Below are 25,218 nucleotides of genomic sequence, written 5' to 3' on the forward strand. Positions count from 1 at the left end.
GGGACCGGGAATATCCTTGATCCGTTATTCCCAGGTTGGTAATTAAGGCATGAATCAAGTTTAAGCGTGTGTCGGCAGAATTCGTACGTGGTTACAAGAGTAGCTAGCTAGTGATGTCAGTTCGTGGGGGTTGGAATGAATATCTGGTTAGCAAAAGGTTGCATTTTTTGCCATGCAAGGTATGAATTTTTTCTTTTTTCCTTTTTTAATCTTTTTCAAGTTGCGTTTACAACCTTCCTGGCTTAAATACTATAATTCATATTTCATTCTCTTGGGAAGGAATAAGAGAACATGTGGATATTTGTAGGTATCCTGCCGGGAAATATACATAAAAAAGTACAACGTTAGTTAAATTAAATGGGTAGAAGAGCAGCAGTATTTGATTAATAATGCTGGGGGGGGGGGGGGGGGGGGGGGGGGAGGGAGGCTGGCGGAGGAGTTATGGCCCATAGGGGATGGGATGGGAGAGCGGGGAAGACGAGGAGCCTAAGATAGGGTTTTGTTCACAGGCGAGAGTCAGGGAAGAGAAGGTGAAGTGTGATGGAAGGAATAAATGTGTGTATAGATAGTTTACCAAGAATCATTCTTTTGCACATATCCCACTCAGGCCCATTCTAAAGTTATTAAAGAGATGACAACAGAATCAGAAGATAGTTAATAGCCTAAGGGTCATTGTTACATAGGCCATTCAAGGTGATTAAAACATAAATGGATTAGCCATATTACTAGTTACAGAGTAACCTCATAACTACAGGAAAGAGGAAATTAAAGAAGCGGGAACGGTGTGTATTTAGCCTGCGTACGGAGTCTGTAATGTAACTAACAACGTTGTATCAGCCTGGAAAGCTAGATACATCTCACGTGTGTCAAAATTCAGTAGATTCACCGGACCCAACTGGGCAGGCCGTAGACCCGGGTGGTACATCCACGGGTCGGGGTACTAAACTAACAAATATATTTACTCCCGCGGCAACATATATTTTTGATAAAGACCATAGTATTCTGGTTTAAGTTGGGTTGATTTATATCGGAGCTCCTCGGTTTGAAGTTTTTCAAAGACAATGTTTATTTGAAGATGATTATTTTTCAGACTTATTAGTTATTTTAATTTCTGAAAAGACTGGGACATTCAAACCAATCTGTATGTGAATCAAATTCTCAAAAAATTAGTTGATATGAAGTTCTTAGATCATAAACTGGGAATAATTTTAACTAATTAGTTAATAAATTATATTTTAACTTTTTATATTATATAATTTTTTATATTTTTTTATTTAATATAAATAAATATTAAAATTAAATTACAAATAATTTTATTAAAATTTATTATAAAAATTTTATAATAATATTTAATATAAAATTTTAATATATATTTTTTATTAATTAAATAAATTTTTTAATTATAATTATATTTTATTTAATTAAATTTTTATTAAAATAATAATATAATAATAATAATTAATATTCTTTAAAATATATATTAAAAAATTATTAAAAATAAAAATAAATTTGTTAAAAAATTATAAAATAAAAATTATATATATAAATTAAGAAAAATTAATTATAAATATATTTTTATATTATATTTATTAATTAATAAAATTTAATCTATAGCTAGTTAATTTAAATAATATTATATATAATATATATATATATTATATTTTAAAAATTATTTGCTTTTATAATAATTTAAATAAATATAAAGGTTAAAATAAAAATGTAAATAGTTGAATGATATGAGCAGTTAAGTGGTGTGAGCAGTTGAATGATGTGAACATTTAGGTAAGGGATTGGATTAGTTAGTTACAACTAGTTAACTTAACTAGTTAGATAGCAACCTATTATTAATCCAGGGCAGAATATTAGTTACTGGTAATGTCTGTACCCAACCAGGATGTATCCTGTATCTGTATTTGTATTGTTCTGGTACTGTCTATTACTGGCCGCTCTCTGGCTGACTTCTCTCCCACAACTTCAACCTCCCTCAACCTCACCAACCTCCCTCAACCTCCAATCTCAATTTTTCCACACTCACTCATCCTCCTCCTTTTCCTCTCCCTCTCCTCTCTCCTCATCATCACTCGTGGCTCTTCAAAGTTTACTAGAGATCCTTCTTCTCTTGGCCTCTCCCTGTCTTCTCTATTCTTCCCCCTTTCCCCCCTCCCTCGCTTATATTCAGGGGAACTCTCACCTCTCAGCAGAAAGGTCACTAACTCCCATCGACTCGTGGCGTGGCTAGGTGGATAATTCCAAGGGACCAATATACACACGGCATTGCACTCCTTTTTCGTATGTACAGGTACGTGCTGTGAGTTTATGGTTGTGGTGTTTCTTTTTAAGAGTACAATATTATTACTTTTTTTCTCCAAAAACCTCGGGGATGTCCTCAACCTCCTACCATTTGGTACTTCTAGAAGGCAACGAAATTAAATAAGGTTGAGGAGGCTGAAGGACCCGATGCAGTATCCATCCTCGTCATCCATCAGAAATCCTTTAAAAATGTCATGAACTACAATACAACTCTTCTGCTGGTGTCCTCTATCTTCTCTCTCCACTTCTTCCTTTTAACTATTATCACATCCAGTGTTCCCGTCAATATCCCTCGTCCCACAAGTACTCGGCTATCTTTTCACCTTGTCTGGATTATCATCTCTTGCTAATCCTACTATACTTGTTGCTTACCAGCCCTTTTCCCGGTTATTGATTAGGTTTAAGCGAAGTGGTGACGATACCTCCCGAGCGGATTTCTGCACTCCTGTTACTCGACCCGACTTGTCTTTCCTTATCCCATTGCCGGCTCGCGTCGTTGTCACTTGCACCTTGACCGACATTCTGGATCGATAATCATGGCATATTACGAACCTCATGGATGGCAGGCTCCCATGCGCCAAGCATCCTGGGAGCAATCTGTTCCTCCTCGGTCAGGTTTGTCAGCCAGCTCGTCTCTATATATATCCATGGGTACTCATTCTTCTATACGATATTTTTTCAATGGTTATAGGAACCAGCTCGACGTCCCAGCGTGATGATGCGGCTGCTTTCTCTTCGCAGTTTGATGGTATGATTTTTTTTTCTCTTTTCTTTTTTTTTCTTTTTTTTGTGTGGTGTGGAAACATACTAACAAGCCATGAAGAGGTTGATCGTGCTATTGATAATCTCGTGAAGAGCGGGAAATTATTCAATGCTATTCCTCGTCGGGACTCTGTGCCCTTGATGATGAGCCGTCCTTACCCGGATTATGGTATGTTTCATCCACCCACCTACTACATATTGCCCTTCCCCCTTTTGGTTGGTTGGTTGGCACATCCTAAACTCTGTCTCAAAAGATCCTCGCATGATGGGCACAATTACCTCGCGTCATAACTCGATTGGCGACTACGAATCTCTCCGCCCCCACTCTGCATCCAACGCACAAGGTTTCTATGCTGCCCAACGTTACCAAGGGCGTCCAAACGAAGTGGAGCAGATGATGCAGGCAAAGCGACGGATGGCAGCACAGCGCGAGGGAGAGCTCCGCAAATACCACCATCAACAGCAGATCCATCGTACGTGACGAGTGTTGCTATTCGTTTCCTATTCCTTGATACTGAATTTTTTTCTCTTCTTGGCTCTTTCGTTCCCTCGAGTGTTTTTTTCTCTTTCAGATCAATATGTGTTTTATCATTATTACTTTTTGCATTTATACAACTCCATGTCATATTTTCGCGTCTTATTCTTCTTCCTGCGAAAATTTATATATGCTCATGTGTTTTGTACTTGCATCTTAACGTGGGTTGCATTGGAAAAAGGCCTTTCCTCCGAAATGTCTGGAAACAAATCCGATCGTTCCATGAGTCCCGCTGCGATGAGCGAAGAAAGTCGACGCGAATGGATTGCACGTCAGCGTCGTGCTTTGTATGGCAATGGTAACGCCGATTTCTACCCCAATGGTGGGCTTGGCGAGGAGAACCAGTCCTCTGCTACCCCAACAACCAATGCACCCGGGGTACGCGGTCCTTCCCCTAGAGTTGTAGACCCTTTTGGTCTTGGCCAAACTCAGGGTCAACAGGGTAACTCTGAAGGCGTAACCCAGTCCTCATCGGGTGCCACCACCAGACCCTCCCCTGTCGTTCCCCAGTCTCGATCCCGTTCCAACAGCATTTCCTCCCCCAGCACTGGCCCCACCTCTTACGGTATATTTGACAGTGCCAACGCCAGCCAACAGAAGTCACATGCCTCCACCTCGCCGCTTGGCGGCGGTAACTCGGAGTCCGCATCATCCCGTCAACTGGGTTCGAAACAAAACGTTACCGCTGTTGGCCCGATCGGATCCCGCCCTGCCCAGCCATCCAACGCTAGCCAGGCAGTTAACCCGGCTCTCAATAAACGCTCGACGACCCCACTCCACTCTCCATTAGGCTACAACTTTGCGTCAAATGAGAACGCTAGCGCGGGCGGCAATGGGAACGAACTTTCTACCTCGGCCGCTTCCAACCCTCCCCACCCGGCTACCGCATCAGCCTCTGGCTCAGGAACGAATGAGTCCTCCAGTCACGTTGGGCTGGGCTGGGGCAATGGAAGTGGCGTATGGAGATCTAAGAACTCGCTGGGCGTCCAAGCATCTGTCTGGGGCTAGAGGAAACAAGGTTTTCCACAGAGGGGGCTGGGCAGGGGAAGAACACGACGTAACAACGTCGTTGCCTTACTTGCGTTTCTCCAGACGTCGCGTTTCGACTAATTCTCTGCTTGTCTTGAGGAGATGGATGGTGTGCTTTTTCTTTCCCAACCCCCCCCCCCCCCCCTTTTTTTTGTTCCCTTATTTTTTGTCTATTTTTTATTTTATTTTATATTTTGGGACGGCGTCGGGGGTAAGGGTAGCGGAGAGACTTGGATCCCCAATAATGGTCTCCCCTTTTAATTTCATTCTTTTGGACAAGAAATTGCATCGGAAAAAGGAAACTTTGGTTTCCCCTTCTTTTTCTTTTCTGTTTGGTAAACGGTGACAGGTAAAAATGAACGGGGAAAACATGGATGACAGGAATGGTTTTTGCTTGTGTTTCGGATTTCAATTTTTTATTTTTATTTTTATTTTTGGTTTTATTTTCCCTTCCTGCTCTTTTAATGTGCACGTGGTCGAGTGGTTACGCCGTTATTTCCTTCAGGGTTTGATCTGGCATGGGATTTATGGATTTCGTTTCTCATCACAACTGGAAGGGGAGGTGAGAGGAGGTTGGACTGTTTATGGGTAGTGTCGTGATCGATTTGGTTCTGGTTTTGACTGATTTTGAGGGGTTGGAGGGCCGGAGTATCGATCTTGTGTGTTTCTTGTTGTGTTCTGTATTCCCCAGCTATATTCAGATTGTTTTGATTTTGTCTCGTATGTTGAGTTTTGGATTTGGTTATTTTTTTTTAAAAAAATTTTATTTATCTTTGCTTGTTCTTTGCTATGTGTGGTATGGCTTTTGGCTTTTGGATCTTGGATCGGTTCTGGTTTTTGGTTTTGGTTTTGGTCCTGGAGGGCTTTGGTCTTGGTTTTGATATCATCACTATCATTCTACTTGGGTTTCCCCCCCCCCCCCCCTCTTTTCCTTTGCTTTTCCTTTCCTTTTCCTTCCTTCCTTCTTTCTTTTTAAGTATCTCCCTTATAGGACTAAGTTGTGTTACTCGATGGCTGCTGAAGATCTTTCCATCGAGGGATAGGTTGTTTTTTTTGGTTTAGTTGGATTGTGCGTAGTGATATGTGTGAGGTTTTGTTATTTTTAAAATCCTTTTATCCCCCGTTTTGGAGTTCCTTGATTGCATTCCTTGCAACTTCCTCCTCTTATAACTCCTTGCTTAGTTGTGGTTGTTGCTGCTTGCTACTACTTTGTTTCTCCTTTCCCTTCAGCCCAGGACACAAAAAGCACCATCTCCAATCTTGATCTGAATTAAGCTTTTTATCCCTTTGTTTTCTGTTTACCCGCACCCTTCCTTGGAGATTTTTTTTTCTTTTTATACCTTGCTTAAATGATTTGAGTTTAGGTTCAGCGGTTAACTGTGGAACTCAAAATGGGCGACATCTTGGAATGTATCTACGGGGTGGATTTATCAGTGGACGGTACGGTGATTGCAAAAAGGCAGGGCTTGGGCATTGGTATGATATGGCTGGCATTTTGTGTTGCGTTTTCAGATTTATGTGGTGTGTAATGCGACTGATGTGATTGAAATTGGCTATTGGGATTGAGTTAGCGAAGGGCAGAAGAAATGGTTTAATATTTTGCTAGGTAGAATTTCTGATGACAGATCTTTCTCATGACTTCTCTCCTCTAAATAGGTAGTATTGATTGTTCTGGATTCATTGTCAGGGGGTTGCTGGCATCACCCACCCTTTTTTCCCTTAACTCTCCTAATTTTATAAATTCTGCCCAATGTAATGTTGTCCGTCTCTGTACGTGGTCGAGTATTCAAGTCACTTCAAATACTCCATCGCCCCGGATTCCCGGAAATTACCCTATCTATTCAGTTTCCTTAAGTCAGCGTAGTGCTTCATTACAATATCTTCTAGAGTATCTACATTGCACTGTGTTTGCCCTCTCATTTGCCCTTTTTATTTTCGTTTGAGGCTAGGATGGACAGGTTGGTTTCGTTGAAATTTCAATATTAGAATTTGATCAGGATGGGGTAGGACGGAAATGTATTGAGTATGATTCTAGAATTGCCTATTAACGATGGACGTATGAGTATGATTGAAATAGATTTAATGGCATATGTTCTGTTCTCCTTGAGCTAAGAGGTCCTTGATTGAGGGATTATTGAATAAGTTAAGATTGGTTTTATGCGAACTGGAACGACTGAATAAACATCTGGGAGAAGAGAGCAGCTTTGATGCCAAAAGCACTCTTGTTTACCATTCAAATTGTAGTCAAACAAACCTTTATTAATTATTAAATACACGCCACCTCAGGTGGATTAAAAAATGACATGAGGCGGCTGAAGAAAAAGACTACGAAAACAGATCATCTAGATCAACACGCCGTTACTGCGCATGTAAGCACTTACCATAATTATCCATGCCTCGAATCACAATACGATACCTTCTTGGAAAACAATGAGTCCCAATTTTTGAGAGAACAGCATAAGAAAAACTATCCTCATCGTCCACTGGCTGAGGAGCTATCATGCCCCTCACTCTTCCCACAATGCACAAATTCATAATCTCTATCCCTTGTTGTCCCGTTTCTATTCCTTTGCCCACCAGTATTCCCGCAGCTATGGCTATGAGGATAATAAGCTGATGGCAAAACAAATCTACACCCTGCCCTAGTATGCCTGGCTGAAGCAGCAAAATGACTTGTCACAATCACCAGTGAAAATGATGACAATGACCACTTCAAGAGAGACTGCAAATCCAACACCTTCCTATCAATTTCGTTCAGGCGTTCAATGAAGTTCACATGCCAATCCTGTATTGTGCCTACTTCCCTGCGCAGTTTCAGCAAAGCCTGCTCAATTGATGCCATCTCTTCCTCCAGCTGTCTCTGCGGTAAATGTCAATTCAATGTCAATACTGACAAACCTCGTGGTGGTGGGGGTGGAGCTACAGTTGATAATTTTACATACCTAACCACTCCTACATTTCTGGCGCCAGTTGGACGCACCAGGGGTGACAGGGGGCTCTGAGGGAAATTCTTCGTGAGCCATGAGTTTTCTTGATTGTTGATGTGTTGAGAGTTTTCCATGAAAATGTGGTTGTGTAAATGTGGAAAATGAAAGGGAGGAGAATACAGATACTTTTGGAGTCTTCTACGTATGAGTGTCAAATGGACCTCTGACAGATGCGTCAACGAGATATCAAATTATGCTTAAGGGCATTTAACCGGAGAGAACATATAGGTGATATTTTATCTTTGAAGTTGTTCTTGCAAACGTTGTTGATGTTGTAATGAAAATTGATGAAAATTTGGGCGACAAAATATTATGGATATTTGACTTTTACCTGTACACTATCCAAAAGAGCCATGTGCCCTCTTAACCATTCATAGAAGATGATGGGGGCCTCGAACTGCCAGGAGGAAATAGTGAGAGTCAATGTTTACTGATTGACCCCCCTGATATCCTTCCCACGAACTATGGATGCGCTAGACTTGAATGAGAAAGGTGCGCGGCTCTATTTAAGCTCCCGCTGGTGGACTAGTCTTCTTTTAGCTTAGCCCACAAAGTTTAGTGTGACGGCGGATTATTCTCTAGTTACCTCGGAAGATCTGCTGCGAGCATGTTATACTGCAGAACATGGCGCTGGATATTTCATTTCAAACGGAAATTTTTATATAGAGTACTCGTACTGCAAGGTAAAAATGAATACAAAACGGATTCTTATACATAAACTTTCGGACGGAACGTCTTGCGACTTATATAATTATCTAACTCGGTTCGTTGTGACCAGGGAACAGAAGCAACAAGAGATAGAAAAAGTCCAGAGAAACCAGATAATACAAACCAACTTCCTGCTACTACATGAGAATTTATATTAATCCAAGAGCTCCAAAGGAGGGAAAAAGTAAGAAAACCAAAGACCGCTTCCAAAAGGTCTAAAAGGGTGATCACACTAAGAATGGTTCTAAGATGGCCTTCCGCCTATCTTCCCACACCCTTCTCTCCCTCTCCTTCTCAGGTCGTCCAATATCATTCGAGAAAATCGTTTGCGCAAATATCTTAGCAAATATCTTACTAACTGCCTGCCGTCTTGCTGAGGCGGCGGTTGCCTTTGCAGCGATAGTAGTAGGAACATCTGGATATGATCCACTGGTCGATTGGTTGCCGGGCTTTCCTAAGCGGATGCTGAATGTTCTAGACATAGCGTTGGCCGTCGAGGATGCGGGGGCAGAATTTGTGATGGTTGAAGGGGAGGCTGGGGTTGATTGTAGGGGGTCAGAAAGCGAGGTTTCCGATATCGAATGGGTTCTCCGGGAAACGAATGGTTTTGATGTCGTTGGGGAGAGAGGGGAGGATAGAGAGTTTGTAGGTGATAGGGGGGCGATTTCGTTCACGACGCGGTTTAGCATGAATATGACGAAGGTAAAGGAAACACTGTGGACGGGGGAGGAGGAGATGGCTTCAAGGATTTGGGTTTGTAACTGTTCCGTGGTTAAGGGTGAAGATTTGGATTTTTCGAGGTCCGTGACATGGCGCTCTAGCTCGTGCCAGAGCGGGGCGGTTATTATGCCACCACGGATAGATTTGAGGAAGGAGAGGAGGGTTTCAGAGAGAAGTTCGACTCTATGACGGGACGGAAGCTCTGGCGGAAATACAGATGAAAAGGGCGTGTTGGTGTCTAGTGCATCTCGGACGCGGGAGAGTAGGTGATAGCGCTCGCGGCTATCTGCCAAAGTCCATGTTTCCGCCTCGAATGGCCAACCTAACTTCTCAGCACTCCACGGTGGCAGATTGCTTTGGGAATTGTCATCGACCATGTCCCATTCGGCGACAGCTCGTTCCGTAAGTTCAGCTATCGTCTCCGTCAACCTGAACAGTTCACGGGGAGCTGACAGACGGGTATCTTGCTTCGTATGAGTTTCGGTGAAGCGCAACGGTTGAGCGCCGGGATCAAAGTGTCGTGCCCCATTCTCAGGCATCCGCGTAAGATCTTCTAGCGAAAATCCAAAACATGACGTAAGCCACGAGCCATGCACCGGAATGAAGTAGTCCCGCCCATTGGTGACTCGTAAAACTATTATATCCTCAATTTTTGCCTCACCGTTATTCAATTCTCGAACAAAAGCAATGTCGTATATACAAAGGATGAGTTGTACATTTGTTGTTTCGCCAGGCTGAAGTGTATATTTCGGGCGAGTTTTGGGGTTTTGAGCATCGCCATCTGGCGAACCATCTACTTGGAGACGAAGCCAGGAAGGTGAAGTCAAACCATTTTCCTCGTCTTTGTCTGGAGGTCGATAATGAAAGCTGAATGTCGCCGGGACTCCGCTGGTATTGGCCACAGTCAAGCTCCGTGATACTGGAACATCGTATCGTACTTGGCCAAAGTTGACCGCATTGGGGTCATTCGCAATATGTGATGTTTGGTTATCGTCTGAGTCGTCCGGGTGATTCTCTACTACAACCGTTACCCCAGGTCTCGCCTCGTTCTCAGCCTTATCCAGTTCTCGAACAACTTCCTGGTGAACTTTGGCTTTCAATTCGGGGACAACGGCATCAAAAGTTAGGGTAAATTCCGCAGCCAATGGTTTATGATCTGACGACACGATATCTTGATGTGAAGTATAAAAATTTAACCTGATTATATCTTTGGACTCCGTTTGATCATTATCAGAAGCAGTTGTAGCCCCGGTTGTATCTACATTTTCATCATAGTCATTGGCGCCATCTACCTCCGGATCGTAATCGAAAAGAACACTATCGTTTTCAGCATCCTGCTCCAGTCCAAGAGATTTCATTTCCTCGTCCCTTTTCTTTGCTTCTTCGGCTTCCTTGAGCTTCCGTTTATACTCTAAATAATCGTGCCGAGTGCGGAAAAGTATTCGATCGCACCAACTCGGCCCGCGTCGTTTTTCACTCGAGTCGAAGGTCCCAGTGGTCCCGATATCGTATTTATATGTTGGCAAAAACGAAATATGTCCTTCCCTCCAGCCATCGTAAAGTGCTTTCCCATTCCTTTGCTGCCGATGGAGCTGGTCATGAGGGAGTAATGAAGCAAGAGTAGTCACTAGAGATGCTGGATCAAGATGCGGGTCAAAAGCAGAATTATCCTCCAAGGATATATGTGGCTCGGGAGATAAACTGTTTGACCTTGTACCTATTGAAGACCGGCCAGAGCCTATACTATTACCATTGCTATTCTGTGTCGGAGACGAAAGGCTCGCTTTCTCATCATGAATCGAGGGGGGCTTCATAGCATGGAATTTATTTTCAGTATGCAAATGCAGTAGTCGTCGCACGTCGTCACCGGGTATATCTTCCAGACGATAATTGAGATCTCCAAACCAAAAACCAAATTCCTCATATCCTATCATGTTACCGTCGTCTTCCAAGATATCATCGCCCTCTTCGAGAGGGTTGAATTTAGCACGGCTTATGATCTGTGAAGCATCCCAGTTCCTCCTGTCTAAACTACCTTTATCGGCGCCGGCAGCAAGGTGACAGTTGACAAAGACTAGTCGAGTCGTTCCCCCAACAACTATCCGCGTCGCAACCCCGCCCTTGTTCCCCATGTATCCCATCACTCCAGTGCCCACGCCCACGGAGCTAACGGAGGATATCGTAGGGGCCACTGACGGAGATGCGTATACTAGTAAAAGCAAGCCTACAAGTTGCTGGGAAGAAATCAACTTATACCCAAGAGGCAGCGCATTCTGGACGGCCTCTTTCCACCGATCGGACGGGGCCGGGTCAACATATGGTTTCAAGGATTCCGAGGGAGACGAAACGTCGACAATTTCTTGTAAACCCAGCACATATATGTCGACGTCATCACCAGGAGCTCCGGGCGCTGGTGGCTCTAGACTGCCAGTATTCCACTGTGCAGAGCCCCGCCCAACCAGTTCCTGATCGACCCAGGAACCCGCCTCGCCGTTCCTCCTATGAGCCTTCTTTGCATTTCCTGATCTCGCATATAGCTCGTTTTCCCTGTTCAGCCCAGAAGGTTTAACGAACCAGTAGCCGATATCGGCTTCAGTTCCAGGCAGAGCGGCAACATTCCATGTGCCGATCTTCACGCGAATTTGACGCTGACGGGTAAACTCGGCCTTCCTGGCTTTGACGGCCCGCGAAAGAGATTGAAAATCAGAGGATTGCGGGCTATCATCACCGTTACTGTCAAGGGAATCGAAGAAAGTACCTGGCACATCTGCGGGGTTGGACTCGACCTCGCGGAGGGACATAGTTTGCGCCATAAATGTAACCAATGGTGAGTATTAATTATGTGGGCAGGTCGTGGAGGTTCAACTTCTCCTCATGGTGATTCGGATGCACATTGAGCACTTCCTTGGAGAATGGTTGAATATGATGGTAGCTGCGTGCCGGACCCGAGCAAGAGGTACTAATCCAAGCCCTAGGGTCAGCTGGGCAGGCTGGATTTCCAAGGTGGTCAAAGAGATCTGGATACTAATAACTATCCGTGCTCCGGTCGAACCGTCGAACGTAGATCAGGGAGAAATGGGGCGGTTTAAGGAGAAGAAGATTAATCCGTCGCATTCAGTGGAGGTGGAAATAGACCATGGATGAAAGAAAGAAAAGAAGAGTATATTTGCTGGATATTTCATTGTTCTGATGTTGGTGGTTGAGACTATGTCATAGCAAGTGTAGATCTTGTTGATAAGCTGTTTAGTTAGTCAGCACAGTATCAAGTGGGTTAACTAATCAACTTGTTCATTGAACATTGAAGAACAGTCAACGCTCATATCTCCGATATCTATTGTCAAGTCTCTATCGATAAACTTCCTGGATGTGTTATATGTCTCATCTCTCAACGTTCACTGACTAGAAAACATACTTGATATATTCACTCAGTAATATTCAGCTTCCTCCATTCTCCCACCAACCAACCGCCTTCCCATTCACAGCTATGACATTCCGACGGGGTAAAGATCGCCGCAGCAACATCCACAGCAGCATCAACAATCTCAACAACAACAACAACAACAATAATAATAATAATAATAATAATAATAGCAGTAGTAGTCAGCAACCGAACTACCGATCCCTACACAACCGGAATCTCTCAAACCTTGCGCAGCCCTCCGACTACGAATCTGACATCCCAAACAACTACATCTCGGACTCCCAAGCCCCCAACGGCTCCTCCATGGCCACCGATCCCTCCCAGCTAAAGACCCCCTCACGCACAAACGAAGAGCTGAACCTATCTGTTCTCCAGCGCCACAATCCGGCAATTCGCTCCATTCTCTCCCTGGCCCCATACGCCGTCGTCTACGTCTTCAGCGCCACCAAGCAGCTATGGGAGAAGAGCGGAATCGAGGGCACCTTGTTTGTTTGCCAGTTGACCCAGGGCGAGCTTGGTGAGGAGCGCTATAGCGTGCTTGTTCTGAATCGACGCGGTATGGACAATTTCGAAGCCCGGCTGACCGACGGCGACGACGTGGAAGTTACGGAGGAATATGTTATTTTGAAAGTTGAATCGACCGGCGCGGAACCGGGCGCGAGCACGATCAAATCAGCGGATGGTCGTGAGTCGGTAATTTACGGATTATGGATCTTTTCGGAACCTGCTCCTAGCTCTACGGCTGAGGCTAGGACGTTGAATGCCCGGATTATCAAGGAGTATGCTGTGCATGGTGGGGAGAGTAGGAAGTTTGCGCTGGAGAGGGCTGCGGTGGAGCGGAGAAATAACGCCCTTGTTGGTGCGGCTCATGTTGATCAGCACGGCGATGAGGGAGTGCAACAGGGTGGTGTTCCCATGGGCCGGCAGATTTCCCTGAAGGAACTGTTCGGTCAGCAGAGGCAGCAGGATGACGAGTGGAGTGTCAAGGTCCATAGCCCCTCGTTGCGAAATGTTGATTTGGAAACGCAGTTGGCCCAGCAAAATCTGCAATCGGCATATTTTCAGCAGCAAGACAATGGGAACTGGCCAGTTCCTCCTGCTGCGCCGCCGACAAATGCAGCCAGAAATGATGTCCTTGGCGCTCTTTTCCGAAAAGCGTATCAGGGCCCTCCAAAGTGATTTGGACAGCGTGATGTTCGTCTTGATGTATTTTTTTATCTTGGATGTTTACCGCTGCCGCTGCCAAATGGCAATGGTGGGGACAATGGTCGGAGTGCTCTACGACTAGTATGATATTCATTTGTTACCTTTCTCCATCATCTTAAATAGGGCTCTTGCTCTCGGTCAGATGACGCAATGAGATGTAAAGCAGTCTACGAGGCCTATTTCTTGTCCTTCTAAGTCTAATGGGACGCTCTGACAATTCTATATCTTTTTCGAATAATATCCCTTAAGAACCCTGCCGTCTTCTCTGCCATGATATCGCTATGCCCTGTATATGCGGAAGAGTGCGAAGGAGTCAGCAAGACTAGAGCTTCGCATACACAGGCCCTTGTCTCGAATATCGAATGGCCTCAAACCCCAAAACAAGGGATAAGAACGAAAAAGCCAGCGATACGACAAAAGCAGACATAAACACTTACGGATACAAAAGCCATGCACCACTCCGTCCTCACACACATGCATTCTCGGGGCATTACTGGTGCCGTTGCCCATACTGCCTCTTGCTCGAATGATATCCTCCCGCGTCTGGTCAGCTACCCAATGATCACTTTGAGCAAAATACAGCACCAGATCTGGTGATGAATTTGTTGGAGTAGAGGTGGAAGTTGAACTTTCAGTGGAAGATGAGGCTATTCCCCATATTTCATCGCTCCACTTATCGGATGTTATATCACGCATTTCATCAGCGGACATGTGTCTGTTGGCATGATATGTCAGCAGGAGTTCGTCTCTTATTTTTATTAACGTATTTCTCCCTGCCTAACAGCAAGTTTGTGTCTGCATTTACACTTGAGCACATTTACATTTGTAGATGGCCTTGAAAAACAGTAATGTTATGTAGATAGCTATTCACAGGGGAACGACCCAGGGGACGGGGAAGGGAAGAGAAGAAGTTGAGAAAATTGGGGAGGGAATAAGTCAAAATAACGCATTTAAACAAACACCCAAGATCTTACATTGCTTGCTCAACACCCTGTCTACTCTTCAAGAATGCTATTGTTATATCAATTGCGTCTTCTGGCGGTGAAACCATTACCATCGCCACTATGCTGCGTAGCACGGATCCTGGCAATATGTATACCAGGAGTTTGACAAGAAGGCTCGTAAGAAGCGCTAGGTATGGCATGTAGAGGAGTTTCTGTGCATTGAGTATCAGCTACAAATAAAACGGGGCCCAGCGTAAGGAGGGATAGGGCGAAAGGGGTGTGGAGAGCCGAAAAGGGAGAATGAAAAGCAGTAGGATTCCGAGAATACGGATCAATCAGATCGTGTCTGAGAGAGGAAAAGCGATAATGAGTAAATAAAATTAAAAAGAATACGGACAGTCAACTTCCTTCCAGCTGAACTCTTTGCAATATCAACAATAGTCGGAAATAATAGAATTCCGCCTATGATGTCCATCGCACCGGCATTTCCAATGGGTGTCGTTTTCTTGGTCTCTGTATGCCGTCTCAGAATCTCCATGGAGATATATGCCCCAACGGAATGCCCAATTAATATCACTTTAACATTCCTCCCTCCCTCCCCTCTCTTCTCCCCGTTTTGATCATCATCGCTCTTATTTTTCTTCTTGTGCAACTGCAGCTGTAAATTCTCATGCCACGCAGCCACGAAATCTTTTAGATTCCGGTACACAAACTCGATCTGCTCAAAGAGACTGTAGAGCTTTGGGTCTGTGGCGTGAGATTGAGATTGAGATTGAGATTGAGATTTCCCTTCTCCTGTTCTATTTTGAGACATGCTGCTGGTGGAACTGAGGACACTACTTCGGCTCATGTCATCTTCAAGAATCTCAAATCCGCCCATGCTTTTCCCGTGGATGATGCATTGGGGTATACTGCCCTTGTTGCTATTGGTATCACTAGCACTAGCAATTGATGAAAGATTGGAACTCAGCAAGGACAGATATGTATTGTAATAGGATATCAGGCCTGGATTTCCCGGGATGAAGAATAGCAATATGGGTTCTGCCTCATCTGCTGAAGAGTCTGTGATCGTTAAGAAGCTGTTTGCTGTGATGTGGGGATTTGTTAAAAGGGGCATTTTCCGCTCTGATTTGAGGAGTATATTATGCATATGAATTGATGAAGAGCAGTTATGTGGTGTTCTTATGCGCGTAGAGTTGCTCTGGGGAGATGTCAGCGTTGAAGCTTCTCTTTAAAACGGAGAAACTTTTTTCAATGTGGAGAATTTTCTGCTGAAGTTATTTTAATAATGTGCCGTTACTTGCACATGAAAATTTTATATGCTGCCAATCATTTAAGTAATGCTTAGATTTTCCTACTATTCCTTTATATATTTTGTAAAACAAAGGCATTAAAGGAATATCTGTGGATGGTACTGGCCATAAGTCTTTCATCCCAATTCTAACTGAACTAAAGCCGATAAGTCATATCCATCTATTGCTGGCCCCTGAGTCCAACTCTTCGTTTCTAAAACCTAGGTGTAGTGAGAGATTTTGCCTGTAACCGGGATTGCTTAAGCAATGATTATACAAGAGGAAATATCATGGAAAATATCATAGCCCAGAAGAGGGTCATTAGGAAACAAAATAAACATAATTAAATTGTACACGAATAAACTTGGTCCAAGAAGAAATCGTATATGATCTTCGTAATCATATGATCACAGGTGAGGATGATTCAGTATAGATAGCACCAAAATATCCCACATTGTGGTTTGATAGCTTGTACAGATATATAGCGTCCATTCTCTTAGTTAGTGTTAATCAAGAGCGGTAAAACATTTGTAAAGCGGTGGTGCAGATTGAGTGGCCGCAGGATAGGATATTGAATGTACCCTGCCTATCCCAGATATCTCTAGAAGGGGTGAACCTTATCTGAGAGGTCTTCAACGTGAATATTTTGAGATCCAACTTGTTCTAGCGTCCCTCAATGTGCCTTGTTCAAGCCTGTTCTGGCAGTGTGAGAAGAGCTTCTTGAAGTTCTAAATTTCTTATCCAGTCCGCCTCAAAGTGCTCCACTGGGTTTGTTTCAACACTTTGGTGGAATCATCAGCATGGACGAAGGCTTTCATGGTACAGACGACATCGAAGGAAGCATCAGCGAAGGCGGAGAGATGGTGGTAATCACCCCCATTGAAAATGGAAAATCTTGCAAGTGGTGGAATTTCACACTGCGCTGAGTGCTTTTCAGGTGGTGAGAGATAACTAACTAATAATATCAATCCCCATAACGTTCATATAGTTAACTATACAGGAATGGATGAAGACTCACATGAAATTTGCGCTGAGTTAAATAAGTTTATTCTGGCATGCATGCACAGGGACTGAGCTGTCATTCATACTATCGGGTTGTGCAATGATCTATGATGTTCATCTCATGGAAGAAAAGCTATAACTACACCAGATTAAGGGTGAAATACGGTTCTCAGGTCCTCGATGCCGTAGCTGGGTCTGGATGTGTTGTCATGTATAACTATAGGACGGAAAGGTCTGCTGTAGCTGGCACTGGTGCGTGGGGCTTAAAATATCCCCTGCAGGGGTGCAAGATGCATTTGAAGGCCAACGATCTTATAGACCAGATACCCAGTCTGAAAGTCTGTGCTTAACTAGCCTGACAGACACCATTGCTATTAAAATATATATATATATATATATATCTTGCGATTTCAATGCTGAAGGTGCAGGAGATTCTCCTTGTAAATCTCTCTGCAACATTTGTTCTAGGGAGCTGTTGTCGGGTTTCATGTCGTCACTTCAAACCATGTATTTCAACCTCAAACCATGCCCCGATCTTGGCGCCTGGGGCTTACAATCCGGGGAAGGGCAACTTAATTTGGGAAGTTAATGACAACCTATGGACACCATGGATCAGTATTCGGGCTAAACATCATGCAAGGTATCAGGTTCTGCGTGTTTGTTCCTAATCACTCGATTCGGAAAAGAAAAGGTAGCGAAAAAGGATCAATTATCCCATAGATATATATGTGTGCCTTTCTTCCCTCAATCTCATTCTTAATAATAAACACTAAAAAAAGGATTCAAGGCGAATTCATAGATATGGCGCATGGAGACGTGTTAAGGGAAACACACGTTGGGACGTTGGAAGAAGCGGCATAATAGCTGAACTAACTAAACAAATAAATAGCCAGCACACAGATGCACAAGAGGATAGGATAGGATAGGATAGGCGCACTCCGCAAAAATAGAATGACCGAGACAGGAGAAGAAGAAGAAATGGAAAGGGCCCATACGTTCCCAAAACACCCACAAAAACCAAACCCCATACCGAGCAGAAACCACTGCACAAAACACAACCAACCTGACAGCGCGCGTAAGACAAGAAAGAAGAGGGGGAAAGAGTGAAAAACGCGGTTTTTATGTAGCGCGAGTATTGTCTCCACCTCCTCCACTGCGATCGCCAACACGACCCCCAGCAAGGATAGCACCACCATCATTCTTCTCGGGGGATATTTGCATGCCGTCCTTCAGCAATGGGCGTGGCGGTGCCGATGGCCGCACTATTCGCCTTCGTCCCTGGCCCGGACCCCACGTCCCCAACCGCCTCTGCCGCGACTCCCATTCCCGGCGAAGCATTCTTCCCGGCAACTCCTGCCTTCAACGACGACATGGTCAGGTTAATGGAAATCTTCTTCGGCCCACCGCCACCGCCACCAGCAGCAGTGCCACCTCCTGTCCCGGCCTTCGTCTTCAACTTCGTATTCGACGAATCCACATCACCGCCACTATCGCCATCACCAAGTCTCTCCCCAGCCGAAAAATTCTTCTTCTTCCTCAAAGCGCTAACACCGCTACCCATGGAGGAGCCGACGCTGCTAAGACTTGAGCTGCGCCGCTTCGTGCCCGAGGATAATTTGATGAGCTCGTCATCGTCGTCGTCTTCTTCGCGGCGGCGTTTTTCGGTGTAGCGGTGTGGGGGGAGGCGGGGGTTTGGTTGGAGTTGCTGTTGAGGGTGCGTGCTGGAGTCTGAGGTGGTGATGAAGGTGGTTTCAGTGAGTGGTTGTTGAGCCTGTGGCTGTGTCTGTGTCTGCGCTTGGTCAAGGGAGGAAGGTAATAGATCTGCCGGCTGCTGTTCCTGCACATTAACGTCCATAGGGTCGCCGTCGTCATTATCGTCAGGATAATCGACGAGAGGTTTGACGGCGGGCGACGCAGATCCGTTGACCGCGACCCCTGTCGTCATCGTTGTACCGGTCGTCGTCACAGTCGTATCCAGTCGTTGCTGCTTTTCCTGCTGATTGTCGACGTAAGCACTGCTGTCTCTTCACCGAAACGACGCGCATGCAAAAACTTTTGACATGCACGATTTTCTTTTCTTTACTATCATGAAAGAAGCTTACCTCATCTTCCTCGTCATCCGAGTTATCGAAGTACTCTTCCTCCGCCGCATCCATCTCCTGAATGCCATGCCACCGCTGCCCACCGTTGATGAGCATTCGCGGCACAGCAGCTGTGCCCGACTCATCCTGGTTAAATAGCGTCGCATCTGCACCTTCAGCAGTATTGCCGTATCCTTGCATCTGATCATAACGCAATATCAGATTCTGGAACGTGTCAACGTAGGTGATGTCCTTGAGAACATCTCTGTGCTTCCCGACGACGTGTATGATTATCGCCTTAATATTTTCGCGCTTGACGAATTCGAAGAGTTCCAAACAGGCGGAGTTCAGCAGGTTGTCTCGCGGCATGGATTCGTAGACAATGTTGAGTATTAGTTCGAAAATGTTGTTGTGGGTCATCTGCGCTACGTAGAATGTATCTTGGAGGCTTATCAAGGCACGGAAGAATTTCACAGCGGCTGGCGGACAAGGTCATGGTTAGCGCGGAACCAACTCCTAACGACCAACCTTCTAAAGAGACAGATATTGCATACTTAGTTTCAAATGTTTGTGCGGCACTGTTAACATTTGCGCCACCTTAGGCGTAAGTGACTCCCCATGTATAAACCCTCGACATCGTAAATAATGCTGCCTAACAAAGAAAGTGAGAATATCAACAAGATGCGAATATAGCGAGACTTCTTGAAACGTAAGATCATTAACTAAAAGCGCCATATTTGTCAGTATTCAATACTAAGCCTTTCTGCTCGGTCTTTTTCTTTTCAGTAATCTTACGTGATTTCCTAGCGTCCAGTAGTTTGAACGGTGCAAACAGCTTTTTCACCAATTCATCGAAATGGCTCTGCACGAAAGCGCCCGGTAGCGGCGGGTTCTGCGCGTGCAGTTTCGAAGCACAGTCTGCTCCAGTGCTACTCTTCGGATCCTGGATCGGCAACAGCGGGTCTAGGGTGGCCTTAATTGCATCTGCCAATTGGTTCTTAACGCCCAAATCTGTCTCCGCGTGAAACAAGTCTATAAGCCTATCCGTCAGCGACACTTTATTTTCATTCATGACCTTGAGCATATATCCGCGCATCATCAGCTGGTCGTGGTCGAGCAGGGCAACTAGGATGTCGATACCGGTCGTTCGTATGGCGGGGTTGGGGTGCTTCACGGAAAACGCGATGACGGAGAAGAGGCCGTGACTGATGAAGTTGGTGAAGAGGCTGCCACGTGCGGGAGCTTGGAGGTTTTTGGCGATGGCGGCGCATTGTTGGAGGAATTGGACTGCCTCTTCTTTTCGCTTGTTGTCTACATTTTTCGGGTTGAAGACGGCGAAGAGTTCGTGGAGGAAATGGGTGTTACTTTGGAGGTGCTGGACTATATCGACTTGGTTGAAGAAGATTAGGGAGTTTAGTACGGAGAAGGTGGGGTCGTCGAGAATTCGGGCCAGCACAACGTCTTTCAGATATTGTAGGCGCCAGGTGTGTCTGATTTTGCGCAGGACTACTGGGTCCTTGATTGGAACAACTTGTTTAAAGCGACTGCGGTCATTGAGGTATTGACGATGGTTTGCCTTGTGAGCGGGGAAATCGGGATCGTCTGGAGGGGGTATGTGGAAGGTCAGTCAGACAAATACGGAAAGTTAGAAAGCATAGTTGGTTGAATGTGACGTACATTCCAGAGCGCCAGCGACACCATTGATAACATGATCGTTCACGAGCAGCTCGGTGAGAGTATTGTCGTTGAGCAGTATAATGGACTTCATAATATTACATAGCCGGTGCAGATCCGGGAGGCTTTCTAGGTCTTCGGCATCGAAAACCAGGGGAACAAGCTTGAGGATGTATTCATCGCGGAGTATAAATTTGGTGAGTGAATCTCGTGTAGGACCGACGCTGGCTTGTCGTATTTTTTGCTCAACATCTGAAAGATTTCCTAGGTCTGGGGCGGGGAGTATGACGGGATTTCCGAAGCTAGCGTCAAGGGCATCGTCGGAAAGGGAGTCATCTGAGGACTAGGCATTAGTGAATCGAGGATATCGATCGTCATGAAGACGTAAAGCAACAGGTTAGTTATGTAAATCAACTAACCTTGACCCGTGAAAGATATCATTTGTCGCTGAACATTGCTCACGAACTCCCTTTAAATCGTGAATAACCCCATTAGTAACAGATCAACCGACTGGCGGAATCACGGAAAAGAAAAATGAAGAGCAGGAAGAAACCAAAAGGGTACGAACCAAATGACAGCGCAACCCTCTGCCTCCTGGAAACTTAATGCCATATCTGTGCCGCTTGCCTCTGTCCACACGATCAACGTCTCTGTCCTTCAAGTATCAGCCCGTGTTCCTGTCCGCCTGTTCCGAAGAGGGTGCAAGCGCAGAAGAAGATTTGCATTTGCCAGACCTTGTTGCTTCTGATATCCATCATCCCTACAAACCCTGGTCTCCAGTAACATGCGCTCAGGTTCTTCCTCGGACTCAACGTAGATTCGCGGTTCATCCTAACAAAGAAAGATAATCATGCATTAGCAAAAGAGATCCTTTACTTCGGCGCGAGATGTCTGAGCAAGGCAGCACGTTATGCGATCGGACTAATGTGCGAGAGTAGAGAGGTGTGAATTGATGAGATGAGGGTGAGAGGAGAGAAGAAAAGAAGAAGCGCACATACATCGATAACTTGAGCAGAACACAAGCCGGTCCCTCTATCAAACCAGTCATTATCTCTGAGTTCATAGACCTTGACCCGCTTGCGATCGTTTAGCAGTGGCGCCACCGCTGCCATCATCCGAGATAAAAGAGGCGTCTCGTCACTCCGGCGACAACTCTTGTCGAGAGTACCGGGGGTGATGAGAGCCGCAGCCAATACACGCAATCTCTCGCAAAAGTTGAAGGTGGGGGAGAAGAGAGGAAAGAGAGGAAGATAAGGGATTTACGCCAGGGGAGACAGAGAAAAGGTCGCGATCGGCAGATGCGCCGACGGGAGTGGGATGGGAGGAATTATTAATTTTTTGTCTTCTTCTATTATCCTATTCTTTCCTATTCTTGTTTGTCCTTTTATTAGTATTTGCGACGAGATAGCGTCGTCGTGAGATTGCGGAGGTTATTTATATTTAGGTGCGATCTACGGGCGTAGACGTGGACGGAAGGGTTTGTGTACCCTGGGGGTGGGGGTGGGGTACAAGGGAGTGCGCCTGGGTAGGGTTTGGCAGAGGAAGCTCAAGACCGCTGTACTTTTACAGGCGCAGGGAAATGGAGATGTTTAGGCGACAAACAACGCGAGCGACGGCAGATGGGAGGCTGGAAGAGTGAGAGAGGAAGAATGTTGAAAACTGAGGATGCTGGATACCGAAAGGATCGGAGTTGTCTATTAAATAGGGATCTGGGAGAGGAATAAGGTGGGCAAACAGGCGGGTTCGGGACTGGGTGGACGGGGGCAGCAGTATTCAGAGTGTGAGAGAGTGTGTGTCTCTGTGTGGCCGCCAGGAGTCGAGTACTGTCGCGACGGACCGATACAGGAAGGAGAGCAGCGGGAGAGAGATGGATCAGATGGATCAGAGATGGCTACGGCGGCAAAAGAATGACATCAGCTGTAAGAGATCGCCTTCGTGGAAGAGGAAGAGGGTATTCAGTTCAGTCAGTCAGAGATAGTTGGCAGTGGGTAGAGGTTTGGACGTTGGACGTGGACGTTGAAATTTGAAGGTTGCCAGATGTTGGTTGAAGTTGTGTCTGGAGGCTGGCCGCATCGGGTTAGTCTGCCGGTCTGTGGGTTGGGGCAGAACATTTAAAGGAATGACGTGTTATCTCGCGCGAGAGAGTTACATAAGTAACTAATTGGAGAGGGGATCGATTCGCTGGCTGAAGAGCAGTTGGTGCTGGCTCATTGCTGGCACCGGTTTTCTTCTCTTTTTAACTAGTTATATAGATGCTACAACTTCCAGACTTCTTTCCGTTGAAGTGGCTGCAAAGCACAAGAGGTTCTCAAACTGTGTTTGTTGTTTGTTTTCAGGGCGTCACTGAAGATAATTCTTCAAACAGCTTCTGAGCATTTACTTTACTTTCTTCTGGAAGCGCAGAGAAAGTTACTTTCTCGAAGCAATTTGAGATTCTAGTTGGAAATTCTTCTACATTAAGAGTCAAAGAATAAGAAGATTCCTCTTGATGCCTCTAAGCTACATTTTCTCACCATCTTTCTCTCTCTCTCTCTCTCTCTCTCTCTCTCTCTCTCTCTCTCTCCTGTGACTGACACCTTCATCAGGTTCAGGGATCAATTTTCTAGAGGCTAAATTATGATATCATAATATTCCTACCTTCATGTTTAAGTGGAGTTCTGATCTTGTCTCTTTGCTATATTTGCTAACATTTCATGACTTGAGATCGCTCAAGTACACTAAATATCAATCAACAAAGAGACAGCAGAGATTGTCTTCTGGTAAGTGAGCTGCTGACAGCAATTTTCGATTTTTCTATCTTAAGATGAACTTAGCTTCCATGAGAAAGCTTGGTTACAGTCAAACGACAGAATAAGAAATGCTTCTTTTTAATATTATGTTCCTTCTCCCTCTTTTCTCCTCCTCCGTTCCATCATTCCTATCATTTCGTATATCCTGTGATATGTACCGTACATAGGGTCCGTGCGAATGCTGAAGTCTTACAGCAACCTTTCTCCTCAAGGCAACGCCCCCGGAGAAAAGGTTGCGGAACCGCGGGGAGCAAGAAGTAGCCAATTGTTGTTACAATCTGGGTGTGAAATGCCTGAGGTGATACCATGAAGGTTTCTTGTAACTCTTGTCTAGTTAGGATTATACGATTTGTGTCTGGAGATTTTGATCTTTCTTGCAATTTTATCACTGCGCCACAAAAGCTTTTTTGATGTGGAGGCCTTTAATTGACCTTGATAATTACACCCCCCGGCCAACAGTAATGCAGGCATTCTATTTGAAGAATTAAAGACTAATAAAGTGCCGTATTTTTTTTTTTTTTTTTTGGTTTCTTTTTTGGCCGATGTTTATTAGCCTGGAATAGAATGCCCTGTGCATCGACTGAGCCAAAGAATCCAAGGTTAGTTAGTTATCAGCAGTATTAATAATGGTTGCCCGGGCAGCCGTCCCGCTGCACGTGATATAGGCGTATTAGTTGGCTAGCTAGTCCTAACCAATAGAAGGATTAACCATCCATCATCCGCTTGTCATGTGGCCGCGGAATATTGAAGAAGTTGATATAAATATACCGTAGTGCGTAAAAACCCCGAATAATCTTTCGAACAAGGGCCACTAGCGATCCACTTGAAGTCTAACTTATCTCCGGTTTCTCGCTTGGCCTTTTTTTTTTTTTTTTTTTTTTTTGTTTTCCCTGTTAGTTTTTCGCAACAAGTGTGGGGTTGGTCGAGATTAGTTAACTCACACTCACACATAACTACACCTTATGTGGGATGGGTGTAACCAAGGAACAGAATGACGGGATCGGAATCGGGCCGGGAGGGATTGATTGCAGTCGGGGATTTCTCTTTTCTCTTTTCACTTTTCACATTGATTGATTGGTCTTTTGGTCCTGGTTTATCTGTGCGGATGCCAGGGGAGAATCGAGAGATTACTATGGAAGAGGATTAGGGTGTGTCGGAGAAAATATCGGTAGGGTGATTCGAGCATGCCATGGATGCACTGAAGGAATGCAGTGTGTGGTTCACCAGGCTGGTTTCCTGGTTGTCTGGCGCATTAATGTGCTTATTATTAGTCTGTAGGTATTAGTTAATAGATGGTTCTCACTCAAATCCATGTTCCTACCCATTCACTGAAAAGCAATGTCAATTTTACAAGCTTACTTAGGCACATGCATAATTAGTGGAATTCTAGTTATATATATACGCAAACAGATTTCTCGGGGTGGTAATTTTAGTCTCCTGTTCGTTAGATGGGATCCGATTGGCGCATGGACCGCCCTCAACCAGAACGTTCTCCCAAGTTTCTTTCTGATCTTCTTTTCCTCTTCCTCCTCGAGTTATTTCAACTTCATAGCCCCGCCCCCCTCCAATTCCTCACAGCAAGCGACTTCTGGAGTTTTGCGCTTGCTCGGCCCTGTAAAGCTCCAATTTTATATTCTTTTTCCCTGTTGATTGTGTATAGTTATACCCCAGTTTAGTCAATGAATCTTTCGTCTTCTCCTGTATATATCTTCTCGTTCCAGTTACGCCCCGCTGATCCCTAAGAACCGCAAAGGAAAT

General features: G+C 45.0%; 5 protein-coding genes across 5 annotated transcripts; 2 read left to right on the forward strand and 3 right to left on the reverse strand.

The window, feature by feature from the left end:
- Nucleotides 1–2,846: 2,846 nt before the first annotated feature.
- Nucleotides 2,847–4,615, forward strand: PADG_02709 (uncharacterized protein; the record flags this gene model as incomplete). The annotated part of the gene is made up of 5 exons (XM_010760271.1): nt 2,847–2,925; nt 3,002–3,058; nt 3,134–3,241; nt 3,327–3,545; nt 3,789–4,615. 5 exons carry the CDS (start codon nt 2,847–2,849, stop codon nt 4,613–4,615), a joined length of 1,290 nt encoding a protein of 429 aa, XP_010758573.1.
- Nucleotides 4,616–8,558: 3,943 nt separating this feature from the next.
- On the reverse strand, nt 8,559–11,852 carry PADG_02711 (uncharacterized protein; the record flags this gene model as incomplete). Its single annotated transcript, XM_010760272.1, has 1 exon — nt 8,559–11,852. The coding sequence occupies one exon, from the start codon at nt 11,850–11,852 to the stop codon at nt 8,559–8,561; it is 3,294 nt and encodes a 1,097-aa protein (XP_010758574.1).
- A 683-nt stretch (nt 11,853–12,535) lies between these two features.
- PADG_02712 (uncharacterized protein) lies at nt 12,536–13,651 on the forward strand (the record flags this gene model as incomplete). The annotated part of the gene is made up of 1 exon (XM_010760273.1): nt 12,536–13,651. One exon carries the CDS (start codon nt 12,536–12,538, stop codon nt 13,649–13,651), a length of 1,116 nt encoding a protein of 371 aa, XP_010758575.1.
- A 224-nt stretch (nt 13,652–13,875) lies between these two features.
- On the reverse strand, nt 13,876–15,739 carry PADG_02713 (bifunctional triacylglycerol lipase/ester hydrolase; the record flags this gene model as incomplete). Its single annotated transcript, XM_010760274.1, has 4 exons — nt 13,876–13,964; nt 14,116–14,393; nt 14,653–14,834; nt 15,020–15,739. 4 exons carry the CDS (start codon nt 15,737–15,739, stop codon nt 13,876–13,878), a joined length of 1,269 nt encoding a protein of 422 aa, XP_010758576.1.
- Nucleotides 15,740–18,111: 2,372 nt separating this feature from the next.
- PADG_02714 (uncharacterized protein) lies at nt 18,112–21,783 on the reverse strand (the record flags this gene model as incomplete). The annotated part of the gene is made up of 9 exons (XM_010759794.1): nt 18,112–18,912; nt 19,019–19,476; nt 19,552–19,719; nt 19,793–20,599; nt 20,675–21,007; nt 21,091–21,136; nt 21,236–21,321; nt 21,406–21,502; nt 21,670–21,783. 9 exons carry the CDS (start codon nt 21,781–21,783, stop codon nt 18,112–18,114), a joined length of 2,910 nt encoding a protein of 969 aa, XP_010758096.1.
- Between the last annotated feature and the right edge of the window lie 3,435 nt (nt 21,784–25,218).

The sequence above is a fragment of the Paracoccidioides brasiliensis genome, assembly GCF_000150735.1.
Source record: "Paracoccidioides brasiliensis Pb18 unplaced genomic scaffold supercont2.3, whole genome shotgun sequence".
Classification (NCBI taxonomy): Eukaryota; Fungi; Ascomycota; class Eurotiomycetes; order Onygenales; family Ajellomycetaceae; genus Paracoccidioides; species Paracoccidioides brasiliensis.